Source organism: Diceros bicornis, chromosome 22 (assembly GCF_020826845.1).
Source record: "Diceros bicornis minor isolate mBicDic1 chromosome 22, mDicBic1.mat.cur, whole genome shotgun sequence".
NCBI lineage: Eukaryota > Metazoa > Chordata > Mammalia > Perissodactyla > Rhinocerotidae > Diceros > Diceros bicornis.
The window spans coordinates 5,709,303-5,737,110 of NC_080761.1; the positions used below are offsets into that span (position 1 = coordinate 5,709,303).

A 27,808-nucleotide genomic window follows, 5' to 3' on the forward strand; every position below is an offset into this window, starting at 1 on the left:
CGGTCAGACAGGTGAGGGACATGGAAATCCACGTCTCCTGAGGTTGGTCAGAAGAGCCAGGTGACAGGCCAAGCAGGGGGGACAGAGGGCAGGGAGCAGGGACAGGTGGCGACGATGGGGGCGGGGACGGCAGCGGTCAGACCCACGTGCCGAGAGCAGGCCGCGGGGCCGGGCCGCAGCGCCCGCGTCCTCCCGGGCTAGCTGCGTCGCGGGGATCGCCTTCCTTCACCTTCCGAACTTCCGTTTCACGTCTTGGGGGAAAATCCTGACTGCACCTGCGCGCCAGGGTCGCCGTGGGGACTGAAGGAGGTAACGCAGGTGACCCAGAGCGATGTCCACGGCGCCAGCGGCAGTCCAGCGGCGCGGGGGCTGGGGGCCACAGCGGAGGAAGCAGAGGGGGCGGCGGGGGCGGCGACCCGGGTCCCCCACGTCACCGGGGATCGGAGGGGCGGGGCGGCAGTCGAGGGGGCGGGGGCGTGGGCGGAGATGTTCCGGGGCGGGGGGCAGTGACCTGGCGCCTATAGGCTCCCCCGGGACACGGCGGCGGGGACCTGGCCTGGGCCACTTAGGCTCCGAGGGGTGCAGACACTCGGCCGTCGCTCCGTCCCGCCGCGTCCCGCCGCCCGCACCTGCCGCCCCGCGCAGCAGCCCGGCCCCAGCATGACGGACCAGGCGGCCTTCGACACGGATATCGTCACCCTGACCCGCTTCGTCATGGAGGAGGGCAGGAAGGCCCGCGGCACGGGCGAGATGACCCAGCTGCTCAACTCGCTCTGCACCGCGGTCAAAGCCATCTCCACGGCCGTGCGCAAGGCGGGCATTGCGCACCTGTGAGTCAGGCCTGCGGCCGCCCCGCTGCACCCTGTCTGTCTGTCTGTCCGGCTGGGGGTCTACCTGGCAGTCTGATATCTAGTCATCCGGCCCTCCTGCTGTCAGCCTGTCTGTCTGTCTGACAGCTGGGGGTCTCTCCCTCTCTCTCTGGTAGCCCCTCTCTTCAGAAGCCCTGGTTCTGGCTCTCTTGAGCTTGGGGTTCCCACTTGGGGACCTGTCTCCCAGTCCACACCTGCCTCCATCCTGCAGTCCTCTCCCCTGGACTGAGCAGCCTGCCTTGGCACCCCTCTCAGCTTCCTCCTGGTGAAACTGATTGGCCGGGGTGGGCACCTGGCCTGCCTGCCGTACCCATCAAGCCTCATACAGGAAAGTCGTGGAGTGGGTGCCTTTCTTTCCTTTTCTCTTCTTTGACCTCCTTCACTCTCTTTGGCACGGAGGTCCCAAGTCAGATTTCTAATCCAGTATCTCCTTGACTCTACAAGTTCTTTTAGGAGCCAGGGGCCCCTGAGGCAGGCTGGGAGGGAGCCTGCAGGCCCAGAGCTCTCAGGAGCAGCAATGCCGGTGTGCAAAGGGCTGCAGTAGGTGTGGGGTGGGGCCTGAGTTTCTGCATTTCTAGGAAGTTCTTCTGCGGTAGGTGGTACTAATGCTGCTGGTCTGCAGATCACACTGTGTAGCAAAGGAATCAGGGGACATGGGAATTCAAAGGTCACCTTCTTGTGAGGCTTTTTGTAAGTAACACAATACCCTTTGGGTTATTCTGCTGTGCACAAGTATTTTATATTTAGACTGGTCCTCACTGTAACTGAAAGGTACGTGGCTTTTCAGATTGCCCACACTCCCTCCTAACATTTCCCACACTTAGGAACACTATAAAAATTGTGCATGATAGTCATAGCTGATCTGAAAAAGTATAATGCCTGAAGCCTGGATGCCGTTTCTGGTCAGCTGTTTGGCTTGGGTCCCATAGTTTGGGTTGGTGGAGCTAACTCTTAAGGAGCGTGTGTTCATATTTATTTTCAGATGTCAAGCAGGGACGGGCCTTGTTGGAGAGAGACTGGGACAGGTATGTTAGGAAGGTGGTGACTCCATCACTATTTCACCCATAGCCCCTCTTAAGAGTACATTTCTAAGGAGCCTTTGCTTAGGAAACACACTCACTTAAAATCTTACTTCACATTTAATCTGCAACAAGTACAGGTGTCCTCACAGCCTTACCTGCTTTTGAGGACCAGGGGGCTTTTTGAAAAAGAGTGCTTGTCATTTCTTGTATTGTTTTAAAAATACATCAGTACCTTTCACAACCCCAAAGAGAATCAGAAACACAAGATCTGCTTTGAGCTGTATCTTTCCCACCTGTTAAGTAACCTCACATAGTGGGACCTTAGAGAGTGGGATTTTGATAGTGGGTCCTGGGCAAGGGTGCTAATTCTGGCTATGTAAAATACGTATATTTTTAGACCAGATAGTTGTAAATACCCGGTTTTAAAACCATATTGTTGTTATAATTATAAACCACTTAATAAGTTGCAAAAATTCAGACCACTTGAAAGAACACAAAGGGAAACCCACCTCATATCCATTTCCCGGGGTATCCACTATTAGTAATTTACTGGTTATTTTCCCAGATACTTCTTTATACTCATATAAATTATACATGGATATGTATTTACATAGGCCTATTTGTAAATAGCAAACAAAATGAGATCACACTTAACATATTCTTCTGCAGTTCGCGTTCATCATTCACCAATATATTATGAACATCCTTCAATGTCAGGACATATAAATCCACCTCTTTCTTTTTAACTGTTGCGTAGTCTTCCACTGCAAGGACATATCCTGAGCTATTTAACTATTTCCCTATGTTTGGGCATTTCACAGGTCTTTGACTATTTCAAACAGTACCCGTAAACAGGTGTTGATTGCTGGTCGTGTGGGTAGTTGACAGGGGCAGACCAGAACCTAGACACTTAAGTATTCCTGTGGGAAAATAAGAGTTTGGCTGTCTCAGTATGACATGCAGTCAGTCTGGCAGGCAGCAGTGAGACAAGATCTCAAGTCAGGCCTCCAAATTACACTCATTATCGGCTTTGATATCCTGGATGAAAAGGCCAGGTTGCTTGAAGATACCTGGTTAATGCTGAAGGCTTGCCCTAGAAGGGCATGTATCCAGAGGGACAAGATGATTGCGGATTTGCAGGAACCTCCCAGGAACCAGTTATGGAGCTCAGCCGTGACTTCTCATCAGGGACACATCAGGAGTTTAAGCAGAGAGCCCGGGGCGCTCTCTTGCTCTCTCTCTTTCTCTCTCTCTCTCTGTCAACCAACAGTTTCTGTTGTAGCCATCTTCATTGCTCCTAATCAGATGTTCACAGAATCATAAAATTATAAGCTGAAAGACTCAGAAGTCCCCTAGTCCAGCCCCTCTTTGCACAGATGAGGACCCTGAGGCCAGGGAGGATGAGGTGAACTGGCCTGTGGCCCAGGTTGGGGCTCTTTTCACCATACCGCACATCACTTCCTTTATTCTTTAGAAATCAGTTAAAGCTCACCCAACTCTAAATCTCATCTATTTATTACATTTTTTTTTTTTTTTGAGGAAGATCAGCCCTGAGCTAACATCCATGCCAATCCGCCTGTTTTTGCTGAGGAAGACTGGCCCTGGGCTAACATCTGTGCCCATCTTCCTCCACTTTATGTGGGACGCCTGCCACAGCATGGTCGGACAAGCGGTGCGTCGGTGCTCGCTTGGATGCGAACCCGGGCCGCCAGTAGCGGAGCGCTCGCACTTAACCGCTAAGCCATGGGGCCGGCCCCGCCCTATTTATTACATTTCTGATGTGAATTAAGAATTGTATCCCAAGAAGCTATCGCCTTATAGCAAACTTGTTGTTGAAGCCGTATCTGTATGCTCTGGCTCTCCTCCCACTCTCAAGAGAGAAGGGATGACAGTCCAGATGAGGGCTGGCCAGCCTTCTGTTCTCTCATGGGTACAGTCAGCAGCCTGCAAGTGGATCTGATGACTTCATGGTTCAAAGTCAAGTGCTCCCCATTTCTTTGTATTCATTCCTTTGGCAGGAAGTGCTCCTCTGGGGGCTTATGCTTCTGCATTTTGCATGTGGATTTGACTTCCCTTCGTACGTGTTTCCAAATCACTGTCTGAAGAATGCACTGGTTCCATTCAATTCAACAAAATGCTGTTGAAGGCCCGCAACGTACAGAGTTCTAGAAGAGACAGAGAGATGAGAACAACACAGAGCTTATGCTGTAGGAAAAATAAGACAAGTATAGAATCAGTTACAAAACACAATAGAGATTCTGAAAGATGCTTTCCTAGACGTGCCACAAATACTATGTGGATGCAAAGGATTGTGGAGCATCAGGATGGGCATTTGCAATGGGCAGTCAAAGATGGTCATAAGGCCTGATGGCTAGAGAGCATTTTGAGCTGGGCCGTCATGTGAGGAAAGGTATGAGGTGGAAGCATGTCTCTGGAAAGTTTGCTCATCTAGTTTGCTGGAGCACACACGGTGGGGTGTTCGTGGATGTTAAGTTGTGTGTGCACTGGGGAGCATCAAGTGGCAAGGGTGAATACTTTGTATTCCGGGGGGTATGCAAAGGGGAGAGAAGACAGATTTTTGAGTGGGGCAGTGGCATGATTAGAGATTAATCTGGGAAAGATATGGCTGGAAGTATACAGTTGGAAGAGGGAAAGCTGAGACATGGAGAAAACCACTTGAAAGGGGAGGGGTGAGGAAAGCAGCTACGAGAGCTAGAGCTAGGGCCGAGGGAAGGACCCGGAAGAAGCCTGCGTGTGGACCCGGAAGAAGCCTGAGTGTGGACCGGGTGGGAAGGGCAGCAAGGGAGGTCCACACAGTTGAGAGCAGCCATGCCATTAACAGACAGAACAAAGCAAAAAACAGAATTCCAAAGGTGGAGCTGAGTTTTGGAGACTGGGGAAGGGTGAGAAGATGATTCCAACATTTTGGAAACGTTGAACTTGAGGTGTTAAAGAGCTATCCAGCTGGAGACGTTGTCCAACCTGCAGTTGGATGCCACAGTCTGGAATGCAGGCATGAAGCACTGACTACAGATTTGGCCCTGGAATTTTGGTACATTGGCCCTGAGGCAGAGAGAAAGAGGAGAAGAAAATCAGGACCAGACTTAGCAGAACAGGAACATACAGGGCTTAAGAACACATTTTGGAGAGAGATGGAGCTGGGCTTGTTCAGTTTCTGTGAGGATTTGGGCAATTGATGTAACATTTCTGAGCCTCAGTTCCTCCACTTGTAAGATGGAGACAACTGTTTTTTTCAACCTCAAAGAGTTGTGTGAGGATGAACTGAGTTCATTAAATGGGTACCAATATCATCATTGTTTTCCTAGGCTGAAGATTATTTTTTTTATAGACTGATATTTTATAGTTTGCTCTTTAGTCCTTAGGAGTTGCCCACGTGTGTATCAGCAGCCATATATTACAGGCTAGAACATTATATATTAAAACAATGTTGCACCATCTGATTAGGTACAGGAAACCTCCTCTCATCATGCTCAGGTATCCAGAAAAGTTGCTTTTATATGTGGGGTCCTCTCGGTTATTTGATGGAAGAAAATAATGAATAACTTCCGTTTTAATTTTGGAATTACAGATCAGTTAATACACGCTTAAGTTTAACTTCAAATTTGCAGAGTTTACGACATTAAACTTTTGGAATCTTTATCTGATTTATTTTATATTTCTTGAGTTATCTTCTCCACATTTCCAAGAGTGAATTGTAACTTCCTTTCCACACCAGAGGCACAGCCAGCCACACGCCATCCTATTTGTCCATTTTCGGCTGGCATGGACTCAAGTGAAAGTCTGGGTTTGTGGTCTTTGAAAGCTGCTCTAGCTGATGCCTCTCCTTCCATATCTGTCTGATCTGACCCTTGGATGTTCCCGGCTGGGTGAATGGTTGGTCATTTACCTCGCAATCAATCAATAACAAGTCACTGTTACCTTGGACTTGAGTGATAAAGATTAAATAGTAATCTGCCTTTCTTTCTCTTCAGTTGAGTGTTCTGAAATGAGCTTTCCCACCCAGTTCTCTTGTGTGCTGTCTAGAGTGCTGCGTGCTCCACCTGTCATGTTGACAGCGGGAGGAAAAGGGCTGAAGTGACAGAGCAAATCAAGGAAGTCATTGAGAGTTCCTCCCTCAGTGAGGGCCTGGCTCCCATCCTTGTGTCTGGGGCTGTGCTTCAGAAATGTTGTTAAAGGCGGCTTTCCCCTGATCATCATAAATCACAGACTTTATGGCTATGAAATGGCTCGTTCCATTCTAGAATGGAAACCATATGCAAATTTGAAAAACCATGCTAATATTTAATCCACATTTCTAAGGATTTTAAAATGCTGGCCAAATTAACCTATCCTTCTGAGGAGTTCCCCATCATATGAATTAAAATGACTTTTGGCTTTTCCAAATTTTCAGTGAGGTTTACAGTAAAAGTAAAAGAAGAGATATTACAGACAGCAGCTCCTCAAGTTGATTTTTGCTCCAATTCCAGAAAGAGAACTTTTGTGTCTCTAGAGTTTAAAAAAGCACAGCCACAGGGGCTTAAACCCTGACAGGATGCTTCCCCCCTTGAACTACTTGGGCTGAAGAGCCAACTAATTTGAATAAAATTGAAGTGAAATGTCATAAGCATCTCAAATGGAATAATATCCCCAGTGAGACTGGTCACAGGTAGACTCGGAGCACTTTCTTTTGTTGCCAGTTGCCTGTGGCGTGGTTCCTCCCTGGCTTCTTCCCAGGAGTTGCCTGCAGAATTGGTTTGGAGGTCATGGTTCCCCTCCCCCCTTCAACCCGCATTTACTTAGTGGATGCCTGTGGGGCTCATTAAGGACGATGATAGCAGCTGTGGCTGCTGTCAACCAGGTGCATCACATGGATTAGCCCTCGTCATTACAGAGCGTGAAACAGAAACAGTCCACCAGGGAGTTGAGACAACTGGATACATAATCAGGAAGAGGGGGAGGCAGAATTTGGACCCAGGTCTCTGGTGCCGTGTTCTTGCTCCTCAGCATGGTTGTATTACCGCCGCGGGAAGCTGGGGACGGGACTGAAATGATGCCATGTCTTGCTCACTTGCCTGTGTGCCGGGCTCTGTCCTAAGCCCTTGACCTGTGTCAACTCATTTACTCCCCCTCTCTACATACTACAATGTAGACATACTAAATTCCTATTTTACAGGTGAAGAACCAAAGGTCAGAGATGCTAAGCGACTTGCCCAGGGTTGCTTAGCAGGTGGCAGAGCTGGGATTTGAACCCCAGTGGCCTAGAGTCCCAGCCCATGGAGAAAAGCCTGTGATGTTGCCTTTCGCCTTCGTGATAACTTGCATTTAGGCAAAGCATCTTGGGCAGATCAGGGCACTGGCTTATTCAAAACGAATGTTGCTGTCCCTGCATGATCAGAGCCCAACTGCTGCTGATTCCTTTTCTGGGTGGGGTGGGGAGGGAGGGAGCTAAGCCGAAAGGTTTACGACTTGCTCCGGTCAGCCCATTTCTTCACCTTTTGGCTTGTTTCTCTTTGTCTGTTGGTTGTCGGGCACAGTTGGCCCCTGCAAGGCTTTTTTTGACAGGGTTGTCTGATGGTCCCCCACATCCCTGAAGCCTCATTTGCTGCCTGATTCTGGCCCGAGGAAGCAGCAAATTGGGCACTGATCTAACAAAGAGCCAGGGGGTGTGTGAAAGGCACTGGTCAAGCCCCATGGAGGGGGTTGGTGCCATCCTCTCCTGTTCACAGCAGCTGGCATGGAAGCTCCTTCCAAACCGGGCCGGGCTCTCCTGGCGTCTGCCTGGAACTCAGTTGATTCATTTTCCAAGCCCTAGTTCACTGGGCCAAGCAAAAGGCCTGATCCTGTCTGTGGGTTACGCTGCTCTCTCCTCGTGGTCATCAGAATGTATAGTAAAGGCTCTTGTTCATCTGCCCTCCGGGGCCTTTGAGGAAGGATGACTGATCAGAATGCAGAAATTTATTGTTTCTAAGGGGGTTTCTGAAAACTTGTGGAGAAAATAAACTCCATGTGTTCTTTAGCCAATTAGATCCTTGAGGATATTTCTGAGGGCTTTTTTCCTCTGTCGAAGCCGCAGAAGCCTTACCTGCTTCTGGCTTTCCATTGACCCATGGAAACCTGTTTCCTGGGGATGTCCTGCAGCCCTCTGAGGGCTGCTCCTGAGCCCTGTTGGGAGAAGCCTGCCTGAGCGTTCACCTCACCCAACTCGCCGTCCCTGAGCAGAACAATGCAGGGCGGTGGGAGAAACACGAGGCATGGCTAACGTCACGTGCTAAGATGCAACACAAAGAACACCCGGTGATATGGCAGAAGCTCAGTATCACTACTGTCGACATGGCAGCCCAGGAGCTCATTGTCCTGAACGCTGTCTCTACCGTAGCATCACTTCCCTGCACTTTCTCGAAGAAATTCTTAACACCAGCACTCATCAGGGAAAACCCTCCCACAAGACGTCCGAGAAAAGTTATAAAGTGCCTGACTTTTGAGTTTGATGGGGCTAGAATAATCTTTCTCCAGAAGTTTTTTATTCTTCACAAGCAACTGGAGGATAGTTGGAGAAAAGTCCTTCCAGTTAGGACAGAGGAGGGACCCTCAATGGGGATAAGGAGGAGGAAGGGGGAGGTAACCACCCAACCCTGCAGGAGGCCGAGCCAGAGGAGTGGTCAGTTGTCTGCCCTGGTTTGGTGGTGAAGACAGTCATTTTGGTGCTGGGCATGGTGAGTGTCCCCAGTGTTCACCCTGCAGTGTGTTATATGGCTCCACGCGACTCCTATCATGGACAGACAGGTGGTGCCACCCTCTGTGATCCAAGGGCAGGAGCCACCGTAGAGCCCTGGAGCAGCAGTGAGGAGCCTGGCTGGTGGCCTTGGCTGGGCAAGTCAGCCGCCCTGGTACTGATTGTGACCTCTCGTAGCCCACGGCGTGATCTGGGGCTACAGGAGTTGAGTCTCACTTCCGTTTGGCCAGCTGCTGAGTCTGCAGGCTCAGAAAATGCAGCGCAGAGCATCAGGAGCTCTCCCACTTCCATTCAGTCCCACTAAACAAAGGATCGAGACTCTGCGTTTGTGACACAGTCACAGAGAAACTAGTCTGTCCTTGGCCAGTGGGGCAGGCCCAGGAGCACCGCGTACCAGAGCTGGCCGTGCAGGGCCTTCTCCTCTGGTCTCCTCTTGCCGCATTCTGGAGCTCCCTGGATCTGGGTGTCACAGGAAAAAGCCCTCGAGTTTTAAAAGGTTACTTATGAAAATGTGCACAGAATAGCCCCCTCCTGTTTGGAAATACGTGAAAATCAAACTCCCTGTTGTTTTTGGATAAATGACTGACCTGGAGCTCTTATTTGGAGCTGTTACTGGCTGACTTATTTGGGCTCCTTTAGGGCTTTTCCATACCCTCCCTTTCTTATGAAAAACAGACAAAATATCGTTCAGCTTGAATGGCCCCTTTGCAGTGAGACCTTCCTTGACCTTCTAGACCCCTGGCCCTGCTTGCCCCCAGCATCTTGTTTCATTTTATTCGAGCACCTGTCGCTCTCTGACTTATTCATTCAAAGCACTTGTTTGTTTCTTGTTTGTCTCCCTCTCTAGAATATTAGCTCCATGAGGCAGCAGTCTCATCTGTCCAGTTCAGCACTGTGACCCTAGCACTCAGAACAGGTCCTGGGGCACAGTGGGCACCCAGTAAATATTTGTGGAATAATGAACCCTCACACAGGCCTCTAGGGAGCTTTTGAGTAGAAGGGACCTTGGCCTGATGGCTCTTCACCCATCTCCCTGAGCAAGATACCTGAGCAGGCGGAACTTGGGCCACAGTGTGAAACAGGCCTTTCCCATGGCTGCCTTGGTGCCTCGACCATCTGCCCCAGCTTCCTAGGCCTCCCTGGAGCTGTCACATAGGCCTGTCCCCAGACAGCTTCCTAGGCCTCCCTGGAGCTGTCACATAGGCCTGCCCCTCTGGGGACCGGGCAGGTGGCTTTCCCCAGCCCTCCAAGGTATGCAACGACCTTAAGTTGATGGCTCCTATGCTCATTCCTTCAGGCTCAAGTCTCTATTCTCCTTCAGGAATGCCATTCACTCATCCAGCAAGTATTCATTGAGGGTCTACTATGTGCTGGAGGCTGGGATACAAGGGGGAAACACGTACCCTCTGTCCTCATCCTCACGGAAGTAAAGAATAAACAAGGATGGCAGTGTGATGGTAGATGAGGCCTGGGGGACCTCCGAGTCCCTCCGTCCCTCCCACAGTATGTGCAGATCCCCAATGAGCGCTCCCTCTAGAGAGCAAACAAGGGAATTAACATTTTTTTCTCATCTCTCAGGTACCAAGGGCTACGTTAAGCCCTTTGTGTACCTTATTGCATGTAACCCTCCCACAGCACCATGAGATCATTGTCCTCTGGGAGCACGGGCAAAAAGGCAGGCTTGGAGAGGGCAGGACTTGCAGAGCCAGGGTCTGAGCCAGTCTCTGTCAGGAAGCCCATGTTCTTTTCCATCAACGTAGTTCATCTGCCTGAATTAGTAGTGACTTTAACAGTGGAAATCTTCAGCTGGGAAGGAGAGACAACAGGGGCAGTGGTGGTGAGGGAGATGCACTGATCTGGTGAGCCCTGCCAAGCCCCTCTGGTTCCACCCAGAATTTGGCTGCCCTCTTTCTCCACCAGCATCGGCCTCACAATTGAGGTGAGAAAGAGATTATGTGGAAAAGAAGCAAAAGCCCAGAGACACGGGCTATAACTGCAAGACTGATAGATCCCTTGGTCTTTTACTCATGAAACGTGAGTGACGTGTTGAAAAAGAGAAGAAATGGGAGGAGGGATGAGACGCTGTTTTCCATGTGGGCAAGGGAGTGATGCCAGAAGTGGCGACGCTGGAAAATGGGCTTGATGAGACCGCTGGAGCTCCTCCTGGAGAGTCAGGCCACGTGAGGCGTTTGGGTTCGGACAGTTTCTGGTGCGGGCTCAGTTTTGTCCGGCCAGAGACACGCAAGTTATGTTTAGAGAAAACGCATATTCAGGGGTTGAAGTGGTGGATGCCTCGACCATCAGTCCTGGGCCAGTGCTCCTGGCAATCTCAGCCACGGTGGCGGTTGTCCCCTTATCACCCACCTGCCGGTGTTTGGCGGTGTCTTCAATGCTCCGACTCTTTCTCTTCTCACATTCAGTCTCATCTTGCTCTGTGCATCCTTCCTCTACACTATTTCCCCTTCTCTCAGTGTTCCTGTTCAACCCCAGGCTGTGACAACCTGCCTCTTCCCTCATTCTAACGAACGAGGCTGGCTTTTGGACAAACCATTCAGATTCTGGGAATGCCACAATTACTGACTTGCAGGTACCTTGAAAATAAAGTAAAAACTCCAGACTTCCCACTCCCTCCAGCCCCTAGAACTCCTGCCAAGGGCAGCGGGGTGCCCCTCCCAGAGGCCTGGCCTGGGAGTCAGGGGCAGCTGCTCAGCTCCGCTCCCCAGCTCCAGCTCAGACATGCCCACTAGTGTCTTGGAGTGAGCTCCCTCCTCTATAAAGCGAGGTGGGGGGACCAGTCAAAATTTCTTTTCTTTTAGGATCTTTTCAGCTGTGAAACCAAAGACTCCCTTGGCTTTGCTCTCATCTCAGGCTCCCTCCTGCCCAGAAGGTTTCCCTGCTTGCTGTGTCTTTCAATTGATTCATTATGCATTAACCCATGAATTCAGGGGTAAAAATTGGTTCTTGGGGGAGGTGGAAAAAATCAATCTTTTTGTGTATAAAACACAGGTATACATACAGTGCATAAACAGATATATGCTATATCTGTAGTATTAAAATTAAAATTCCATGAGGGAGTGTGATCAGGGAAAAAAAAAAGTCTAAAAAGCCTCCTTAGAGGCCATAATGAAAAAAAGTTGAGAAATATAGATTTAACCACAAAGGTGTGCTGTGTACTGTGACAGGTCCTGGAGAGATGAAGGACAATATTTCTTTCCCTCCAGGAGTCAGTCCAGAGGGATGACCATCTTTCTTGCTCTGTTTCTCCCAAACCACGTGTCTTCTTTCCTTTCTTCTAACTCCTGCTAAATGCCTGCTTTCAGTGGCTTTATAGGTGCATCGTCATATTCCAGTGGTCAAGGCTTATATTTTTGTGGCTTTTCTTCCCTCTAGCTATGGAATTGCTGGCTCCACCAACGTGACGGGTGATCAGGTGAAGAAGCTGGATGTCCTCTCCAATGACCTGGTTGTTAACGTGTTAAAGTCATCCTTTGCCACCTGTGTTCTTGTGTCGGAAGAAGACAAACACGCCATAATAGTAGAACCTGAGAAAAGGGTGGGTCTGCACTTCTGCTGTCGAGGATTTTAATGTGACCATCTTTCTTCCTAGCTTCATAACTGACTCTACTTGTTCAGACAAGCTGGATTCCTAGGAATCACCTTATATCATTCCTGAACCATGTCATCATGTCACACGACCATATCTCCTACTGTCCTCCTCTGTCCACTCCACCACCACAGGCCACGCCATTATCATCTCTCCTGGGTTCTCATACGTGGGAGAGACTCATAGATACTCACACTCATCTCCACGCCTAACTTTTTATTGTCATGTTCAAGGCTCTTCGAAGTCTGGCTCCTATTAACTACCTCTTTTGCTTCATCTCCATCCACCATATTCCCAACCTTCACACCCAACTCTCCTGCCAGTATAAACTGCTCACAATTCCTATCACTGATTCATGCATTGGAATCCTATTAATCTGATTGCTCCTTGAGGGCAGAGAACGAATTATATTCTTCTCTGTATCCTAGCATCCAGCACAATACCTGGTGCATTGTAGGGGCTCAACAATAAATTATTGTTTAAAAATTGAATGAAAGAGTATAGCCAGCTTTTTAGAACAACAACAATTGTATAATAATAAAAACACTATTGAGATGAGAAGTGCAGTTATATGGGCTTACAGTCTTTCCCTGTTTGAGATGAATTGGGGACATGAAGCAGTAGAATTAGAAAAAAGTAGTCAGAAGATGAATTTAAAGAGGCTACCTGATACCCAGCCTTGACCTTTTTAAGAGGGGCGGGGAGCCACATCCTATTAACTTGTTTTACATCATTCCTAGGATACTATTACATGTCAGATTCAAAGTCCATGTTGTTCTCTGCTGGGCTTCTGAAGGTACTTGGCAGTTTTAGGCATGTGGGCTGAATTTGCTGTTTAATATTCTCTATCAGTCAGCCCAAACTTCTCTGACTACAGTGTACCTTCGTGACAGGCATGTTCCTGTTTTCCAGATGACAGTTTCTCCTGCATCAGCCAGGGTGATTTGTTAAGAGCAAGAGGTCAGGAAATCAGAGAATCATCTTAATTTGATGCAGAAATGTAAAAACCACATCTTAAAGTGGCTAATTTGGAGATGAAAAATCCCCAGTGGTGTGCTGGTAAACTGACTCTCTCAAAAAATATCTCTGATTTGTAGCACTTGCCAATTTCAGCTGTGTAAATACTCCCTCGTGGGTGATGTTAAGCTACAACCTGATACCACTAGAAGCGGAGTTGGGAAGAGACGTGCACAATTAGCTCTTGAGAGCCGAGACCAACCAGCCCAACCCAGCACACCACTGAAAATCCCGTTCAAAGAATGGGTCTATAGTGTTCCCATTGCAACAGAGGGCTATTTCCTTTAGGAATTACAGTAGGCATAGTGTTGAAAAATCCGTGCGCTGCAACCCCAGGTGTCATCTATAAGATCTGCATGAGAAGTGTCTTATAGATCTTAACCCTAATGTTGTCTTTGCTTCACCTAAGGAATTATGTTTTCTTTTCTTACGAATAAAGACAAATAAGTGACTAACTTTGTTTCTTCTCTTCCTTTGCCTGCCAGGAAACTCAAACCAAAATTATGATTCATCTATATCAATGATGTAGGAAATTATGACTTATTTATCTATATTCCATCACTTTCATCTACACCTTCTATTCTAAGTTGTGTTTTCTCTGCCTGATGATCTTTCGGTGTGTATATATATGAGTCGTTGTTTTCATTCTATATGCCACCTCATACCTTCCATGACAGAATATAAACAAGACTCACATTTCTTGAACTTTCCCTTAGATTCCCTTTTTTACTCCCTTGGTATATATTCTCTATTTTGTTCCAATGTGTTTATTTTTAAAGTTTTTTTTTTTTTTTTTTGCTCAGGGTAAATATGTGGTCTGTTTTGATCCCCTGGATGGATCTTCCAACATCGACTGCCTTGTGTCCATTGGAACCATTTTTGGCATCTACAGAAAGGTGAAGCCCCTGGTTTGGGATCAAAAGAAAAGTTAATGTTGAGCATCCAGTCCTGTTTCACTGTTGGAGGAGCAGCCAGAATGGGTATCATGAAACTCTGTGAGGCTTGAAATAGGTTTATATTTCAAGATCTGACTTTTCCAGCATTAACTGCATAATGAAGATCCATTAAGTTGTTAAAAGAAAATGTAGTAAAACATGGGTGGAAAGAGAAATATATTTCACTTTTTTAACTATATGTTACTTTCTTTTATGATAGAAAATGAAATTAAAATAAAAGAGACAGTATAGGGTAGTTACTGTGATGATACTACATGAACTGAGAATTGTGAGAGTATGACAACAGTAGAGATTACTTATATCAAAATTGTCCTTTAAGTCCTCTAAATCATGGATCTGAAAACTATGACCCCCAGGCCAAATCCAGTCCGTTGCCTGATTTGCATGGCCTGTGAGCAAAAAATAACCCTTTTGAATTTTTTTTAGTTTTGGTGAGGAAGATTGGCCCTGAGCTAACACCTGTTGCCAAACGTCCTCTTTTGGCTTGAGGAAGATTGTCCTTGAGCTAACATCTGTGACAGTCTTCCTCTCTTTTGTATGTGGGACACCACCACAGCATGGCTTGATGAGTGGTGTAGGTCTACACCCGGGATCCAGAACTGTGAACCCTGGGCCGCCGAAGTGGAGCGCGTGAACTTAACCACTGCACCACCAGGCCGGCTCCACCCTTTCGTATTTTTATATGGCTGAAAAAAAATCTAAAGAATAATATTCCATGACCCATGACATTTATATGAAATTTAATCTTCACTGTCCATAAATTAAGTTTTAATGGCATATTATCAATTCGTTTGTTTACATGTTGCCTTTGGCTGATTTCATGCTGCACTGGCAGGTATAAATAGTTGTGATAGAGACCGTGTGACGGTAAAGCCCAGAATGTTGACTGTCTGCCCATTTATGGAGAGTTTGCTGCACACTGGTGCAGCATGGGGACCCCAGCTCCTGCCCTGGCTGTTCCACCTGTATGACCTGGGCAGGTAACTCTACCTCCAAAGTCTCTCTCCTTCTTTTCCCTTAAGTGTATACATGTGGGTGGGTGTGTGTGGTAGGAGAGCACTCGAGCACAGGGACAAGTGAAAAATAGAAGGAATGCCCATGGCCCAGCATAAAACAGTATGACATCTAAACTACGTCATCTTGGCTTCAGCCCTTCTTGTTTATTTAGAAGTAAAACCTCACAGATGCTGTCCAGGCTGAGCCTGTTTCCTCATCGTAATGGACAAGGCGGTTAGTTCACCTGACCTCCGAGGTTCCTCCCCACTCTCCTATTCTAGATACAGAGGCCGGAACTGAAGAAGTGAGACCGCAATTTGCACTTTATTTTTCCAAGTGACTCACTGTCTAGTATTATCTAGTTGTCTAGTATTGCACCTACTCTCCTTTCAAACATGTGGAAAGTGGGACCACCACGGGATAGTTCTCTGCCACCGCTGGGATGGGTTTTGCTTTTGTCTTGGCTGAGAGGCAGATCCACATCAAAATCAGTTTGAGTCATAGAACTCATGAGTCCTAATGCTCATACAGAAAGGCAAAGGCAACAATTCATTTATTTGCCAAGTCATACCATGAAGCATACATTCCTGTTGTAGACATGGAGGGATGTAACGTTCCCTGCAAAGGATCACATCTATGTATAGCGAGAGAGCTTTGTAGCAAAATTCCTCATGTGGAGGAAGACCTCTGGTTAATGACTCAAGCAAACTAAAGCACTGCTCATGTTTGCCAGCCCATCTCCACCTCAACACCCCAAATAGAGACCTTTTAAAGGGAAAAAACTCTAGAAAACTGAGACACTCACTAGCAACTAAAAAAAATCAAACCAGTTTGCAACAGCAGCTTGAATTGCGAATGCTAGAACACTCAAGTCAACAGTGAGTCTCCACACTCTTAAAAGACTGGGGGAAAAAAAGATGATGAGTCTGACACCCAGCTTTAAGTTATTTCAGTTTTCAAGTCTTATTGATTGTTTGAAACCATTTGAGGGCTTATGGGGCATGAACATCGATGTGTCTGATGCTTCCAAGGAGACCTTTCCTGCTTCCTGCAGAGATGGTTCTGGGCTAGAATTCAGCTCCCTGGTGCACCTGCTCAGTGGCACAGCATCAGTAACTGGAACTGGGAACTGATCAGGCCTCGCCCATGTGGTGCCTGGAAGCAGGCTCCAAAGGGACTTGGAAGAGCATGTGGTCCAGCATTCCACACAGATCCTGCTGCAGAACCTCCCAAGGGGTCACCCAGCCTCTGGCTGGAGACATCCAGAAGGGGTAGAATTCTTCTGAGTGGTTGAGTGACCATCATGGTTAGAATGTTTGTCTAAACATTGAGTCAGAATCTGTCTCCCTATTGCTTGTTTGGCCTTTTAGAGCATCAGAAAATAAGATTTTTTTTTTACATCTTTGGAAATGGCTTTCCTGCCCTCTCCTCCCCTCCTTTTTAAAAATCTTCTTTAAGCTAAACATCTTCATATGAGATGATTTTTAGACTTCTCTCTAGCATGGTTACCCTCTACTGGACACATTCTAATTTACAATGTCTTTTAGAAATATCCAGTCCCCACAACCAAAGCAGTTTCAAAAGTGCTCTAGCGGCTTCAGAATCCACTTTACTTCCCTTAACTGAGCACAGGGAGACTTATTAATAACAGCCGTGTGGAGTGTAGCTTCCTGACCTTGACACTTAACAGCTCTCTGGGACCTTGGAACAGTAACTTCTCTGTGCCTCTTGTTTCTTTATCTGTAAAGTGGAGATACTGAAAATTAAGTATAACGCACTGAAGGTAGTGCCTGTCACACAAAAAGCACTCGATAAATGGTAGCTATTAATATTACTTGTCTTGTTTTGTGTATTAAGATTCAATGGACAATATCACAACTCAAACTTAAGAAAGGATGAAGGGGAGGGAAGGAGGAAAAGGAAAATTATTGGCTCATATAAGTGGAAAGCGCAGGGGGTAGTCTGCTTCAGGTGCAGCTGCATTCAGAGACTCAGACCATCTAATCAGGACATACTTCCTCTCCATCTCCATCGTTTTCCTCCCCTCTGGTGGCAAAATGGCTCCCAGCAGGTCCAGGCTCACATGCAATCCTCTCAGCAACCCCAGCAGAAAATACAAGCCTGTTTTCCAGCAATTCCAACAAGCACATCATCTCATTGGCTCTGATTGGCTTGGCTTAGGTCACGTACCCATCCCTCAACCAATCACTATGGCCTGAGGTATGCAGTGATCTGGTTGGCCAGGCCAGGGTCATGTGCCCATCCCTGGAGGTGAGCGTGAGGGAGGCAGTATTTTAAAGAAGATTAAAGAGCAGAAGAGTGATGGATGCTGGCCAGACAAAACCAACTGATGTTCACTGCAGATTATAAACTCCTTGAGGGCAGGGCTCTCATCTTATGTATTTTTTGTTTGCTAAATTGGCTGGTGCAATAGTAGGTGAACAATATTGGCTGAGATATGGGGACTCTGAGAAATGCCCTGTAAGATCTTCTAAGGAGGGTTTGGCTGCCACTCTGAGGGAAGACTTCTGGTGACATGACAGCCCTACCCCACTTCTGCCTGACTTTCTCCTCTACCACTTCAAGTCTCTAGAATCCATGATGTCTTCTCCTATACTCTTTATGGGGTGATGTGAATTAAAACAAACCAGGTGGTGGCCTGGGATAGGTAGAGAAAGGTAGGGTCCAGAGGCTTTCTAATTTTGCCAAGTGCTTTGTGCCCACTGATTGGTGAGCATCCAGATGAGAATATAATGGATCCCTTGAGAGCAAAGGCATACATTGCTGGGGGTTTGGAAGAGGGAATTCCTGCATTGGAAAGGGCATCAGAATAGAAAAGAATTCCTCCAAATCTGTGATTCCATGGCATTATTTTCTCTGTCTTTTGAGTAGGTGGATCATAGACTATTTTACCATTTCTTGTTCCATGCAAGGAAGTCCAAGAGTAAGATTATTTGGTGACAGTATTTCAGGGAAAGATTTTTACTTGTGCACCTTTGCCATAGGAAGGCCTGGATGGTTATGGGCGAGGTGAACCTCTGGGGGACTTTTCTTATTGGAGAACTGATTACTCCAAGCCTCTAGTGGCCGCCAGTCCATTCACTGGTTTACGTATTGCCTTTGTCTGATTTCGCACTGCACTGGCAGGGTTAACTAGTTGTGATAGAGGATAGTTAGAGGCCTGAGTCCGTCCACTGTGTCACTGGCTATGAAGGAAGTTGGTGCCTTTTTCAAGGTTGTGCACTGGCAAAATTTGGAGTTTGGGAAAACAACTCAAATTTTTGATACTGTGTTTAGTCTATGTTTAGCTGCACTGCACTATCCTGTGAATACAAAGCAAACTAAATCAAATAACCACCCAACCCAACCAACCAACTAGCCACCTAGATGAAAACCATTTATTAAACACAAGGAGTGAGGATGAGGGGGAAAAAGGAGAGAAATGGTTTTTGTGACTCTTCCTTTTATATGAGTAGTTCTTAAACTTCAATGCAAGAGTCACCTATGGTGCATGGTAAAATGCAGATTCCTAGGACCCCCCTTAGAAAGTCTGACTTAGTAAGTCTAGGCTGCAGCCCCAGAATATGCATTTCTAATAAGTATCCCAAGTGATTCTAAGGCAGTTGGTCTTTGGACCACTCTTTCAAAAGCTGTAGGAAGCAATTACCAGGAATGTCTGCCGGGATGGCCTCCCCCTCCAGCCCCATGGTGTGGATGCCCTTACTCACTCTCAACTGGAGTCTCCGGTTGGGGAAGGAATAAATGAAATGGGCAGAAATTGCCCATTCTCGTTTCTGTTTACATTCAAATAGAGAGTATTTGAGCTGAAAGATTTGTTTGGGGCTATTTTGAAGACTGAGGAAGCCAATCAAGTGTTAATAAAAAAGATAATTATCAATTAGCGATTATTGATTAGGAGCCATCCCCCAACACTAAGGAGGTGTTCCCTTCCTTAGTATTGGGCCAACTGTGGGTCACATGATCCAGTGAGCTGTGTTTTTAATAAAAAAAACAGAAAAGATTAGAATGCATGTCATGTTCTAAGTGTAAGTATTGTCTTGTTAAATTTTTGTAGTTGTGTGTGCATGTGCATGTGCAGGTGTGTTGGTACTGGTTTGTGTTGTAAAATTATATTTTTTACTGTGCTTCATGGTCAAAAAAATGGAGAGCATCTGCCCTACCCTGTAATGACTCTGGAGAGATGCTCTAAGTTCCTGTGTTTCTGAGAATTTCTGTGCTGTGTGAGTGATGTGGCCCACACTGCTCACTGGGGTATGTGCTGCAGCTGGCAAGAGCTCATGCCCAGACCCACAGCCCCGCAGCCCTGACTTAATCTGTCTAAATAAAGATAGAGTAGGCAGGTGAAAGACATTGATGCCCATAATAAGATTAAATTAGTGGGAGCTGGCAAGAAGGCATGTTCTTTTTTGAAAGTGATAATGGAGAAATGAGGGAATATCAAATTAGTAAAATTAGAGGAGGACCCTGATTGGAAAGAAGGATCCAGAAGCAGGAAATCTGGGGTATGGTGGGAAGGCTGCTGTGGTAATATAATCAGGATATTACTGATGTATGGAGGAAGGCCCTCTGGGAGGATGCCCTATTTCATTAGGAGATCACCTTGATAATGCATCTTGCTAATGGTTGAACTAGAAAAAAGAAGCACAAAACAAAAACATGTTTTGTTTTCTTTCTTGTCCTAGAATTCTACTGATGAGCCTTCTGAGAAGGATGCTCTGCAGCCAGGCCGGAACCTGGTGGCTGCCGGCTATGCTCTCTACGGCAGTGCCACCATGTTGGTCCTGGCCATGGTGAATGGTGTCAACTGCTTTATGCTGGACCCGGTGAGAGACCCCATGGGAGGTTAGGTGCTTGGCTGGTGGCAGTGAGTGAGCGTCTGTTGTGTGTGTGTGGGGATGGGAGATGGTACGTGGAGGTGGGAGATGAGGCCCGTGGAGGGACAGGGATGATGAGGTGGGGAAGCGGGTGAGGGAGATGGAGGGATAATGTGTGCCTCATGAGAAGATTATTGAGCCAAGAAATAATGTCTGTCCAGAGCACAAGAAGGGGTCTTTGTTCCTAGATTAATTCTTTAGAATGGACATTACTCAACCAACTCAAATGCCCACCGAGGCCAGGCAGGTCATATAAATTAGTGAAGTGTGCTGGGGGACGAAGGCCGGGGCAATGGTAAGGACTGTGGAGAACTGGAGAGGCCCAGTGGTTGTTGCTATTCGGGAATAGGGGCCCAGTCTTGCCAAGGCTTCCAGTGTTTCAAGAAACACTGGCTTTTTAAAAAAAAATGTAATGTTTCTGGATTTGTAAAACACTGTGCTAGCCAACTAAAACACATTCATGGACCTGATGGGGCCTGCATGTTTGCCACCCACTGTACCCATTACTAGCTTATTTTCCCGAGGTGAACGGCATCCCAGCTGAAGCAGTGGATTGCACTGTTTCTTCAAAAATAGCTCCCCAATTCATTTGATGTTGTGCATATGCACGCAGACCTTCAAGTTAACCCGTGCAGCTTTGGTAAGGCTTTGCCTTACCAAACTGGGAAGTGAAAATGAAGAAGGAAATGAGGAAAATTCGTTAATCCACCTTATAGAGAAAAGCTACTCTATGGAGAAGAGCCCAAGGTGCCATGAAAAATCATCACTAATGGTTTTAGTTGGTGGATAATTTCTTCCACATGACTATTAATCAGAATTATTTATTTAGTTAGATGACAGTTTCAACAGAGCAGATAAATGGGGGATAGAAGTCTCTTTAAATATGTGGTGCAACTAAGCCGACCATTGAATGTAAACTCCACAGGATAATCTTCAGTGGGTCTGTGTGTTCATTATGCATTTGGTCCAGTATCCCAAGGGGAAAAGAATTGGGTTTACAAATACCTTTTAGTTTTAGAAATGCCCTCATACGAAATTAGTGAAACATTTTATTTATTCGGTGCTTTTTGTTGACAAAGTGAACACCGGGTACAAGCAGCTGCTGGAATCTCGTGAGGCATGGTGAGCACAGCAGGGCATATAAATCGGAACTGCCTTTGTCCCCTGCGCTCGTACACAACCGGACTTTGCCTCCTTGGAAGTACAAGTGCTTGATAAACACAGGGCTGGGGAGCAGCACTAGGTGAAGCCTCCACGTGAGCGGCCTCAGGGGAAAATAGTGGCAGAACCAGAGCAAAGTTCAGTCTGAGCCCAGGGTCCAGTTTCTGAAACCGCTGATGTTTGCAGATTTCTCTCTCGCCACACATTACTGCTTCCCCAAGCCTCTCTTCCTGGTGACTTCTCTGTTACGTTTGAGTTGATGGATGTGCAGAAAAAATGAAATCTCTTCTTGTTTTCAGACCGCAGACTGGTGTCTCCAGGAGTAAGTTTCTGTGTTTGATGGTCTTTTGCCCTCCTCAGACCTAATGGCCACTCAGTGTTTGGAGCAACAATGCAGCCTCCCCCCCAAGCTCTGTAATATTCCCCTGCTGGCTGCCCTCCATGATCACATTAGCCCTCTGCTCCCTGAAGCCTGAGAGGCGAGCCTCGACCAGCCAAGCGCTCTTGTCATCGTGGCTCCTACGAGGACAGGCTGATGGGTTCTGCTAAAAAGACCGCACGGCTATATTTGTGTTTCTAGCAGGCTTTAACTTTCAAAATGCTTCTCAGTCCCTTGTCTCCACGTACAAGACACCTCTCTCCTTCACGCCTAGCATGCTCTGGCGGGTGTCTGCGAGCATGGCTTCACGAACTCGGCAGCACCGGTTGTGTGATGGCTTCGTTTTCCAGACTTTTTTGTAAAGACATTTATCTATCTATTGATTTATTTATTTTGCTTTACTGATCATAAAAGAATATCTCTACGTATTTGTGGTCAAAATTTTTTGAAATACCAAAAAAAAAAGCAACAAAGCAAAAATGATACCTTTCAATGTCCACTGTTAATTCTAGTCTCTTTTCTCTCCCTTCCATCCTCCCTCCTCCCTGTCCCTCTTCCTTTCCTTCCTCCTTATCTTCCTCCATCTCTTCCTCCTACCCTCCCTCCCTTCCTGCAGGAGTCAGTCTTTGCTATGGGACTAGATGGCTGGGAGACACGTGCTGATGGGCCTTCTTCTTTTTAACTCCTGCCTCGATGAAGCAGCCTTTCTCCCCAGACAGGCAGAGCCTCAATCACCCTCTTATCAGCAACACATAGGAGTCCCAAACAATCCTGTCCAGGACAATAGGAGTTATATGACACTTTCCCCCCAAATTTGAGTCTCCCTTGAAGAACCGGAGCCCTGAAGGCCTCGGCTTAGCCCTGGGGCTGTGGGAAGATGAGTCTGAGAACGCTTTCCAGCTCGTGAGCAAAGGCACCTGAAGTTACACATGCCGTGAACCACAGCTCAGTGTTCTGCTCCTTCCTGTGGCTCCACACAAGGGCAGTGTCACGGAGGTGGACCGGGGAGGCTGGGAGCAGCCTGAGCGCGCTGGTGTAACAGCTGCCCGTCCCTCCTGGCCTCCCACCTCCCGTCTGCAACATTTTTTTTTTTTTTTTTTTGGCACAGGCATACACATCTTCTGTTTGGACACACAATTCTTATTCTCCCTCAGGTCTTGCTGCAGTCTTACATATGTCTGCCCTCCTTATTTCTGTATGGTGTCTTTCTTGTTTTACTGAAACCATTTGAAAATGAAGTCAACAGTCTCCTCTGCCCCGACGACGTCTGCAGCACTGTCGTCTCAGCCTCCCGCGTGTCCTCTCCACTCGTCCTCAGCACATGCATCGTCCCTCGCCAGTCCACAGTTCTTGGAGAGGTGGCGGGAGGCACAGGAGTGCCAGGAGACACTCCCTGTGCTGAAGCTCGGGGGTGACCACAGGCCCCCGCCCCCGGCCCAGCCCGCTCCCTCACCCAGGCCCCGAGGAGGCGGCCCGTCACACCCCTTTCCTTCTGTTTCACAGGCCATTGGAGAGTTCATTTTGGTGGACAGGGATGTGAAGATCAAAAAGAAAGGGAGCATCTACAGTCTCAATGAGGGCTACGCCAAGGACTTTGACCCTGCCGTCGCTGAGTACGTCCAGAGAAAGAAGTTCCCCCCAGTAAGTCAGGGCCCCAAGGGTGCGAGAGGGCCCCTGGGCCACGCAGAAATCTGTTGGTTCACAATTTACCCTGGAGGCGAAAGGCAGCAAGGATGGAAGAGGCTGGGATTCCACTGTGCACTGACCCTGTGAGGAAGTTCCCACCCGGCTCCCTGCTCTGAGACGTCAAAATCCGAGGCTCTGTTCCAGCCTTTGCCACTTTCTCTTGAAAAGAGAAATCAGGATAATAAATCAGCCATCTTGGTGTCTCTCTAAAGAGGTTACAAATTACTGAATACAAAGAGAAGAAAGGGCTGTGTGTAGAGCTGGTTCTATGTGGGAATATCCAATTTTGTCATACTTGCTTAAACGCCGTGGAATGCTGCTGTGCTGTGAGGAGGAGGCCCAGAAGTTGTCAGCGTGACAGTCAGGGCCTTCAGAGCCGACCCAGGCTCTCTCTCCAGCTTCATCATCTCTTGTCCCACCTTACCCTGACTCCCCTGCCGTCCTGAACCCTGCACAGGTACTCTCACTGCACAGGCTCCTCCCCAGGCCTGGGGTGACAGCCTGTGCTTCTCTGCGACGCCAAACCTTTGTGTGGGCAGTTCCCTCTCCCACCAGATGAAAACCTCACCCTTGCCCAGCTCCTTAGCCTGACAAAATCTTCTCAACCTGCAATGTATTGCTAAATGGTACAATTTTTGTGATGCCTGCCTCACCCACATACCCAGCATCAACCACACCCTCCTCGGGGCTTCCGCAGGTAATCTGACCTATTGTAGGGTGTATAACAGCTGTCTCCATTATTCTACTTTCTGCTTCTTAGGAACAAGATTTTCATCACCCTTCCTAGCGCAGCCCCAAACACACACCTTGTAGGTGCTCGGTAAATGATTGTTGGATCAAATAAGTGTAGAGATCACAAAAAGAACTAACTCCCTTTCTTTCTTTTCAGCAATCCTAACTATTGCTGGTCTTGACCTTGCAGGATAACTCGGCCCCCTACGGTGCCAGGTACGTGGGCTCCATGGTGGCCGATGTACACCGCACCCTGGTCTATGGAGGGATCTTCCTGTACCCAGCGAACAAGAAGAGCCCCAATGGAAAGGTAAACAAATCCCCTGAAAGCTGGTTGAGAAGCAGTGGATTTCACTGGCAGCTAGGGGATTGGATTTAGGAAGAGAGAAAGGCTATGATAGGTGACATACTCGGCAGCAGGGCGCTAAGGATGCCTGTGGCACATTCTTTTCTAGATTAAGGGTGGTCCTGGTTAAAGCCAGGGGATATCAGCTAAAAATGGTCTTTTGAGAGCCCTTCGATGCTAAAGATAAGTAACGGTGTTATGTCAGGAGGGGACTCACAGTGCTGAGAGCTTCCAGTGGCCACATGGTGTGGCTTGGGCAAAATGTATTCCATTCATAAAGTGAAATGAAACAGTGCAGCCTCATTACCAAGACAGCAAATCAAATATGTATTCTACACAGAGGTTTTCTTTGATTGCTTTCAAAAGGCATAAAATTGAAATAACTAGGGAGCCGACATTTGCTGCTTGGAAAATGATACCTTTCTAGGGAAGGAAGGAACCTCTGGGGAAACCTGGGGCTTTCAGGTAACTGGTCCTGACTAATGCCTGTCTAACACCCACGGCGTTCCTGAAAGCCATGGCGGGGCTGTGCCTGCTTATGCTGGCTAGGGGACGCCCCGTTTTTCTTCTACACTGAGGGACAGTGTGTTTCCTTCCCAAGTATTGTCCCCTGGTTTTTCCCAATAAACAGATGGTCTTTTTTTTAATGTAAGAGAAGGAATAGGAACAATAATCCCCTTAAGTTAGTTGGAAATCTATATATTTCAGATCCGTTCAGATCTCTGTTTATGGCATGTGGCGTCCAGTTCCTGAAGGCGTTCTTATATATTTAAGACACCGCTCTTGCCATAGCTACCTCAGGCATCCCAACCCATGTGACTAGCCTGCTTTACAGCACTTTTCTCTAATGCCTCAAAAAATTATTCCTTAACACAAATATTGAGGTTCCTCCTTTTTTTCAGTTTTGCAAATCTGGCCATGACACCTGTATGGAACTAGAGTCAGGAAACACCTGCAAAAAGCTGTCTGCTCAGTAGGCAGACGGCATGAAAATGCATACAATAAAAAAGTTAATATTTAAAAGTAAATGCCAAGATGTATAATATACTAAATCCAACCCTCAAGCCTTAGGAGAATTGTGAAAGGAATGTGTACAGAGCTGCAAACAATATTATACTGTTTGGAGGAACCAGTCTGCTTTCCAGATGTCTGCAGCCAGACAGTACTGTGGATTTTTTTATGCTTTTAGAATAGGCAAAGCTCCATCCAAAACACACAGAATCACTCATTAGGTCCGGTTTCCAGGCTATAAAGAGAAGGGAACCATCAGTTCTGCCAAAATGTCATTCAGTCTTGAGTCCAGGTGGTCTGCCTCACATTTGCATCAGGCAATCTGTTGCTGCCTCTGGCTTGATGAATGGCTTAATTTAACCAAATGGTTAAATTAACCATTGGTCTCAGATGCCACCTTGGGGGGAACTATTACAACCTCCTAGAAGGAAAGGGAGTATCAGTTACTATCTTGGAAGCTCCCACTAGCTCTGCACTATTTTGCTATGGAACAAATCCATTTTCTGTGTAATACCCTCTGGTGTGAGGACGCTGCTCTTGGCTCTTGTTTTCCAGTTGAGACTACTATACGAGTGTAACCCGATGGCCTATGTCATGGAGAAGGCAGGAGGATTGGCTACCACCGGGAAGGAAGCTGTACTGGATGTCGTTCCCACTGATATCCACCAGAGGGCGCCAGTCATCCTGGGGTCCCCTGAAGACGTGACCGAGTTCCTGGAGATATATAAGAAGCACGCTGCCAAATGAAGAGCTGGCCTTGCCCAAACCAAAAAGAATTGCCTTTTATTTGGTCCTTTTATCTCACATGGTGCTACTCCATTCTGACTATGCATCACATTCCTAGACAGTAGAAATAAAAAGCACGGATATTTTCACCATCAAATGCCGTGTAATGCCTGGCACCGCCTACCTAAATGCTATCTCGATAAGGCCACTGATGGTCAAGATATATTTTCAGTGGATAGAGGAGAAATAAACATATTCTTCCTTTTTCTAAAAAAAAAAGTCTTCATTGCTTTGTGTCAAATAGCAGTAATAACAGTTAATTCATATAACATTAGATAACTCATGTAATCTTCACAGCAACCTTATGAATTAGGTACTATGAATAACCCATTTCACAGATGATGAAATGGAGGAGAGAGAGGGTAAGTGATCTGCCCAAGGTCTCCATCCAATCATCCACAGAGCTCAGACGTGAACCCAGACGGTCTGGCCACTAGGAGCTAACGTACCACCTCACCTACGTGTTGTCCGTTCAGGTCTGGCTGCGCAGAGTTAACCTGAGCAGGGCTGTGTGTGCCCTCCTGGGAGCTGGTGAGGTGCCAAGTTAGTGGTAGTACCCATCTATGACCTCTTGGCCTCCCAAATGTGGGTGTTACCATCTGAGTCACAGACGGAGGCTTATGTTATTACTCAATGGTGTCTTTTCTATGAAAACATAACACTTTATTGAACTAACAAAGCCTAACAATTCCTGAAGTCTAATTACCATAAGGAAAAGGATTCTTCATCAGAACAAGATTTAAGGAAATACAATTTGTTGCAAGCAAGTGTATTTCTCACTAGGCTCTCTGCATAAACAGTTTCTCTCTCAGCTGACCCTGGTTCTTTCTGGACTGGAATTCCAAGATCATGGCAAGTTATATCAGATATTAAGAAACATCTTAACATCTTGAGCTCTAGATTAAAAATATCTATATATTTCTACTTGTGAACTGAAAACAGGTCTATCTGTGTAAATCCTGCTTTTTTCCCTCCAAACACTCCTCATTAGTTCCACGTTTTTCCAATAGGAAACTTAGTTTTATCTTAAGCATCGGTTCTGCATTTGCCCACTGACTAGACCCAGAGCTAGTATTTCTTCCCCTCCAGCTGTGACGGGCCCTCTCCGGAAAGTCCCCTGACTCACAAAACACCTTTTGATTTTTAACCGTCTTATAACTCAGTTCTCGTAACTTCTGGCTCTCAAAGCACTGAGGGAGACGTGGCGGTCTGGAGCCATGTTCCTGTTATTAAGACAGCTGGACAGGAAATGCTGCTCCCCACTCTGCTGCCATGATGAAACCAAGCAAAACTGCAAAAGATCCCTTTCCTCTGCCGTTGTTTGTAGGTTCTGTGTGATGTCTTTTGATTGAGCCATTGGTTTATTTAACCGAGAGTTTTCAACTGATACTTGTTTGCATTCTGTGGTGGGTGCATCCAGTCTTTCTCTGTCTTTTACTCTGAGAAAAGAGGACAGACACGGACCCAGAGAAACACCAGCACAATGATTTTCCTCTGATGATTCTTGGAATCTCAAAGTTGGATTTGACCTTGGGGACCCCTGGATGCCCTTCACTGATGAGGGTGAGGGGATGGCGTTTGCTGAGCGTCATGTAGAGACTTGGCAGGTACTCAT

General features: G+C 47.0%; 1 protein-coding gene across 2 annotated transcripts; it reads left to right on the top strand.

The window, feature by feature from the left end:
* The first annotated feature begins 558 nt into the window (after positions 1-558).
* FBP1 (fructose-bisphosphatase 1) lies at positions 559-26,417 on the top strand. Of its 2 annotated transcripts, XM_058565476.1 has the most exons (8): positions 559-830; positions 12,015-12,177; positions 14,049-14,141; positions 19,901-20,041; positions 22,787-22,990; positions 23,136-23,273; positions 24,241-24,360; positions 25,963-26,417. In XM_058565476.1, exons 1-8 carry the CDS (start codon positions 661-663, stop codon positions 26,152-26,154), a joined length of 1,221 nt encoding a protein of 406 aa, XP_058421459.1. In that variant the 5' UTR covers positions 559-660; the 3' UTR covers positions 26,155-26,417. The 2 variants fall into 2 exon arrangements, with proteins under 2 accessions (XP_058421459.1, XP_058421460.1); XM_058565477.1 differs by lacking the exon at positions 22,787-22,990 and having other exon boundaries at positions 563-830; positions 25,963-26,414.
* The last annotated feature ends 1,391 nt before the right edge of the window (positions 26,418-27,808 follow it).